This window comes from Lipotes vexillifer, unplaced genomic scaffold (genome assembly GCF_000442215.2).
Source record: "Lipotes vexillifer unplaced genomic scaffold, Lipotes_vexillifer_v1.1 scaffold173, whole genome shotgun sequence".
Classification (NCBI taxonomy): domain Eukaryota; kingdom Metazoa; phylum Chordata; class Mammalia; order Artiodactyla; family Lipotidae; genus Lipotes; species Lipotes vexillifer.
The window spans coordinates 1596412-1602411 of NW_006770924.1; the positions used below are offsets into that span (position 1 = coordinate 1596412).

Sequence of the window (6000 nt, forward strand, 5' to 3'; positions counted from 1 at the left end):
GAGGTCCCGCCTGTGGTGACCTGTGCTTTGCATACTTGATACCTTTGCTACAGAGTATGGCCCATGGTCCTGACTATACCTGATAAGTGCATCAAAATCTGCATCTTGACAAGACCGCCACGGCATCCTTATGCCCAGTTAAGCTTGAAAAGTGCTTTATACCAGTGTCTTGGGTCCCCAGGAGTGACTGGGTGGCAAGGCTTGGTGGGACAAGGAAGCACATTGGCTTCTGGATGAGCCCGTTTTCAAGGTAATACCTGACAGTCTTGTTTTTAAGAGCCTCTTGCCTTAAACATTTAGGAGCCCGCATACCCTGCTTTCTGGGTAATTATTATTGTAGTATTGGATTCTGGTTAATTTGGGGGGATTAACCTGAGGGCGCTTGGTTTACATAAAGAGGGGAAGTTATTTTAGGTAGTTTATGCCTGGGAATGTTGAGCATTTCATTGTAAACAAAAAGCTGTGTGTAGAAAGGTGCTGGGCAGTAGTTTCCCCTGAGTAAGGGGGGAGTTAGGGAGATGGATTTTTCAATTTTGATCTCTGTTGATAAAGAATTTGGCCACTTCATTTAGAAGGACTTTTTCATTTCAGTGGCATAGAACTCAGTGTCATTGTGGTTTAATAGACGGCAGTTTAGTGTAAGATCAGTGATTACAATGGGTCTTAAGTGGTGTGGCCTCGGTTGTCTGTCCTGCGGTCAGTTTGGTCAGCTGATCACCTCACTAGACCCTGAAGGCCCTTGTTATAGGGCCCCTTATGCAGTAGAAACTGTAGCTCTTCTCTTTCTGGAGGGTGTACCTCCTATTAACCCTGATTCCTCAGGGTTTCTCTTTTAACCTGTTGTTGTTTTCTTTTAAGGTAGGGTTTTTCCTTGAGTGTCTGATAATTTTAGTTTGTAAGTAAGTACAAGGTACTAAAAAGCTGATTGAAAGGTAGGGTTGGTGTGTGGGGCGGGGGGGGGGGCAGGCTTTACGGTAGCGTGATTGGTCAGGGATCCACCATTTGTTTGAGGGCTTGTCCCCAACTGTTTCTCATCCCAGGGAGGAATCCTCTAATCTATTCCTGCTTGGTGTGCAAGCTTGCTGTCAGCATTTTCACAGCTGGGGCAGGGGGTGTGGAGAGATGCATCTGGGGCCCACCAATCCACATGGAGAATTTTTCTTAAGCCCAGTGTTTTAGTGTAGCACTCAAGAGTTGAGCTGTTGAATCTCCACGGTCTTGGAATTCAGCCTTTCCAGGGGAAAAGCTCTGCTTCCAGGATGAAGGAGGGAATGCTTCCTGGTTTGGGAAGGGGTTCTATGGGTCTTACTCTCCCTTCAATAGATTTCCAACCCATGGTCCTGCGTTCAGCCCTGCCGCGCCCCTGCCTTCGGAGGTGTCTGCTGTCTGGGAGACTGAGCCCTTCCTCCCCCGACACCCAGCCCTAACCTTTTCTGCTGTGTTTCATCCATGCTCCTCGGCAGTCTGTTTCCACTTTCAGAAGTTTGGTTTCTTGCCTGTGGTTGTCTTCTTTTCCCACTGGTCTCTCTTAAATCCCTTTACTGCATCTTTAATGGTGTTTTGAAAGGGAGTGAGGGCAAATGAGTGTTCATCTGCTGTCTTTAATGGAAAGTGCCCAAAGAGTCTCTAACGAGCGATTGAGGGGGAAAGAAGAAAACCTCTGTAGTTATAAATTTTTCTGGTTTTATAGCATTTGAGGTTCAGCTGTTTGTGAAAAGCAATTTAAATAAAAGGATCATGTTGGAGAGCAGTGGTTTATATTCACTTCATGATATTTCAACTCTTAGTAAAAGGGGAGATCAGAGACAGGTGAGTATGAATAAAAGATTTGCTGCATGTATAGCCAAGGCCTGTGGATTTGGTGTTGGAAGTTTCCACTGCCCTGGCCTTTTCTAGGATTGCCTTTTTAATCTAGATTTCCTAGTTTGATAAGTGTTGAATGGTGATTCAGTACATGGGCTTCAAACCTGCACAGACCACAAAACCATTTGAATTCCTGCTTTGCCATGTGTGGGCCATGAGCAAATTGTTCCACTGATTTGAGCCTCAGCTTCCTGACCTAAAAATGGGGGAAATAGTGCTTCTCTCCCAAAGTTATTAGGATTGAATGAATTAATGTATGTAAGTGCTTAGCCTTGTGTGGTCACTGAATACAGTTGTATTTACTTTGTTACGTTCTAGGTCTCCTTTTGTCTCCAGCCTTTGTTACGTTCTAAGTCTCCTTTTGTCTCCAGCCTCACAGGTCGCTATGCCAGGCACTGTGCCAAGTGTGGGAACCTGAGAGACCTGCCCTCTGCTTTCAGGATGTTCCCCTTAGAGCTGAACTCTCCCTCATTCATTGTTTAGCTCTGGGATGTACTGAGGTCCGAACTGGAGAGGGAGGGAGACCGTATTTGAACCTAGGTCTGCCCAGGTCTAGAGGCTCTGCCCTTTTTTTTTTTAATTAATTTTTATTGGAGCATAATTGTATACAACATTGTGTAGTTACAATGTTGTGTTAGTTTCTGCTGTATGTACAGCAAAGTGAATCAGTTATGCATACACATATATCCACTCTTTCTTAGATTCTTTTCCCATATGGGTCATTACAGAGTACTGAGTAGAGTTCCCTGTGCTATACTGTAGGTTCTTATCAGTTGTCTATTTTATGTATAGTAGTGTGTATATGTCAATCTCAAACTCCCAATTTATCCCTCGCCCCCTTACCTCTTGGTAACCATAAGTTTGTTTTCTACATCTGTGACTCTATTTCTGTTTTGTAAGTAAGTTCATTTGTACCATTTTTTAGATTCCACATATAAGCAATATCATGATATTTGTCTTTTTCTGTCTGACTTACTTCACTCAGTATGACAATCTCTAGGTCCATCCATGTGGACCATGTAATGCATGGCATCCATGGCATCCATGTAATGCAAATGGCATTCGTTTCTTCTTTTTTATGACTGAGTAATATTCCATTGGGTGTATGTACCACATCTTCTTTATCCACTCTAGAGGCTCTGCTCTTAACACTGTCTCCTTAGTGTTGAGTATTTCTTACAGTGAGGGGTTGGCCTCTGAGTAGAACACAGTTACAGACAAACAGATGGGCACAGATGCTTTCTGAAGGCTCTGGGTGATGTTGAGGTTCACATTCTAACCATTCCTAACAACAGCTGTACATCCATGTGAAATAGCCCACATTTGAAGGGAGTGCTTATTATTAGAGAACATCTTTGAAGGATGTGTGGCGTAGGTAGATTGGCTGGAAGTAGATCTGTTTAGATTGGTTATTACTATACCCTGAGGAGTTAAGGTGAACAGAATCTTAGAGGTGCTTCGTGAGTGGTGCATGGCTGCTGGTTGGGGCAATGTGAATCATTGGACGATGATAATAAAAGGCTTTAGCTCCCTTGAGTTCTTTAAATGGAGGGGAGCAGATGATAAGAAAAAGGTGCGCTTGGTCTCGTTTACCGTAGGGAGTAGGTTGGGAACCAAGAGTGTGGAACGGTTCTTGTATTTGTCCATTTCTGCCTGCCCTGTTCAGGCTCTTCTTCCAAGTTGCTGTCTCCTTCACAGCAAATAAATACCTTTGTTTCCCCTCGCCCCCCAGTCTTTCCCTTCGTGCATATTTATATATGGATGTGTGTGTATTTTTGATGAAATCTGAATTGTATTTTGTGTACTGTTGTATAGCTTACATTTTCCACTTAATTTTCCTTCTCTCCACCCCACTCCCCAAACCATTCCACTTTAACCTTTAAAAGCATTCCCTTTCTGACAGGGTTAAATCAATTATGAAGACAGCCATATGGTTAAATACTACATTAACCGTTTTAGAACCATGATTTCTAAAGTCTGAAATAATACCCCTATCTGTCAAGCTCTATAAGCTTCTTTGATAATGCAGCCTATTTTAAGATGTGGTACATTATAACTGGCTGGGAATTATTAGAGTTTTTTATAGTAGTGTAGATGCTTTTGCAGTAAACCTTTAGGTGGCAGCACTTTCACCGTAAACCACATCCTGAATAGAATTTCTCAGATGCATAACATGTTTGACACAGAAGGATGCTCAGAATCCACCTGACTTACCCCTTCAGTGTGTAGTGGTGGAGCTGAGGACCTGGGAGGGGCAGGGCTGTGGCTCAGGGTTGAGCAGGAGGGAGATCTGTGAACCACTGTCTGGCACTCTTCCTCCACCCTTTCTCTTACTGATGTGAAATGTTGCCTGTCTCTGTGGCATTGTTAAAAGCACACTTTAAGTATAAGACAACCAAGGAAAATAAGAGTCAAGTGGATGATTCTGGACCAAAATGTCATGGGATGTTTGAAAGGACCAGACAGAATAGGCAGTCTTTTTTTTTTTTTTTTTTTAAGCAGCTTTATTTAGATATGATTCACGTACCATACAGTTCACTCATTTGAAGTGTACACTACAGCAGTTTTTAGTATATTCACAAGTTTTTGCAACCATCACCACAACCTAATTTTAGACCATTTTTATCACCGCAGACCCCCCTTAGCCATCATCACCCCACAAGCCCGCACATCCTCCAGTCCCTGGCAACCATTCATACTTTGTTTCCATAAATTTGCCTATTCTGGGCATTCCATATGAATGGAGTCATATAACATGTGGTCTTTGGGGACTGGCTCCTTTTACTTAATTTTTTACTTTATTTTTTTTTTTTGGCTGCAACGTGTGGCATGTGGGATCTCAGTTCCCTCCTGACCAGGGATCGAACCCGTGTCCCCTGCATTGGAAGCACGGAGTCTTAGCTACTGGAGCACCAGGGAAGTCCCTGGCTTCTTTTACTTATCAAAATATTTTCAGGCTTTGTCCATGTTGTAGCATGAATAAATACTTCATTTCTTTTTATTGCCCAGTAATGTTACGTGAATATATCACATTTTGTTATATGAATATATCACATTTTGTTGTCAGTTGATGGACGTTTGGCTATTATGAATAATGCTGCTACAAGCATTCATGTACAGATTTTTGTCTGAACATACATTTACATAGAAGTGGATTTGTTGGGCCGTATGATAACTCTATATGTGTAAACTTTTGGGGAACCACCCAGCTGTTTTCCAAAGTGGCTGCGTGTGTGCATTGCCACCAGCAACGTGTGAGGGTTCCATTCGTTCTAATTCAAAATTCCAGATTTTCTGATGATAGGTTGGGGATGAAGGGGATGTGAGAGAGATGATTCTCAGGCTCTCTTGTGTCCCCGAATCGTATGCCGGACTGCCTGTTCTGCCTTTCCGAAGGTAGCTGTGTCAGCTACCAAGAAACCAGCCGGCTTCCCTGCCCCACACAATTGCTTTGTGTCACCAGGCTGATAAAATGCCTGCGGTCTGTGGCCACGCAGAGCATGTTGATGTTATAGCCTGGCTGTTTGTAATCCTTGCCTCCTGACTTTGGAGATACCAGCAACCTGATCGTCTTGGTCCCAGTTAGAGAAAAATTCCAAATAAAAAACCCTTCGCCATGAGCCATCCAGGTCTGGACATGTCAAAATCACTTTCGTGACGTACACCAAAGCCAGCTGTAGAGACTGCACAGCAAAAGAGCAGCTTTTGTTTTTGTCAGAGTTTATATTCTCCAAGCTGAGCTTACAGCCCTTTCTTTGGCAGCCCAGACTGGACGTTCTTACATCTGTACTGAAATGACTGTGTGTGTGTTCAAGGGAGGGGAAGGGGCCGGCTTTTCCTTTAGGCCTATCTGGGTCCTGGTGAGGACACACACTGTACATTCTGAAGCTTTATTTGCAGCTGGAAAAAATTAGCCACACTCAGATCTTTCTCACTGCAGGTCCCGTCAGGAAGCCCAAGTATGTGGAAAGCCCCAGAGTGCCTGGAGATACAGTCATAATCCCGTTCCGAGACGTGCCCAAGCCAACAGAGCCCAGTGAAAATGGTAAGAATATGTTTTCAATGATTTTCCCCCTTAAAGATTTTACACCATGACACTCCACTTCTGAATGAAAACTTGAGTGCCTCTTGCAGGAA

At 43.5% G+C, this 6000-nt stretch overlaps 1 protein-coding gene across 1 annotated transcript in view; it reads left to right on the forward strand.

The window, feature by feature from the left end:
- Positions 1–6000, forward strand: part of TANC1 (tetratricopeptide repeat, ankyrin repeat and coiled-coil containing 1) — a 127689-nt gene that overhangs the window by 32702 nt on the left and 88987 nt on the right. The window contains exon 3 of the mRNA XM_007446459.1: positions 5804–5908. Within this exon, the coding sequence (XP_007446521.1) occupies positions 5804–5908 (105 nt within the window). The remainder of the gene's footprint in view (positions 1–5803; positions 5909–6000) is intronic.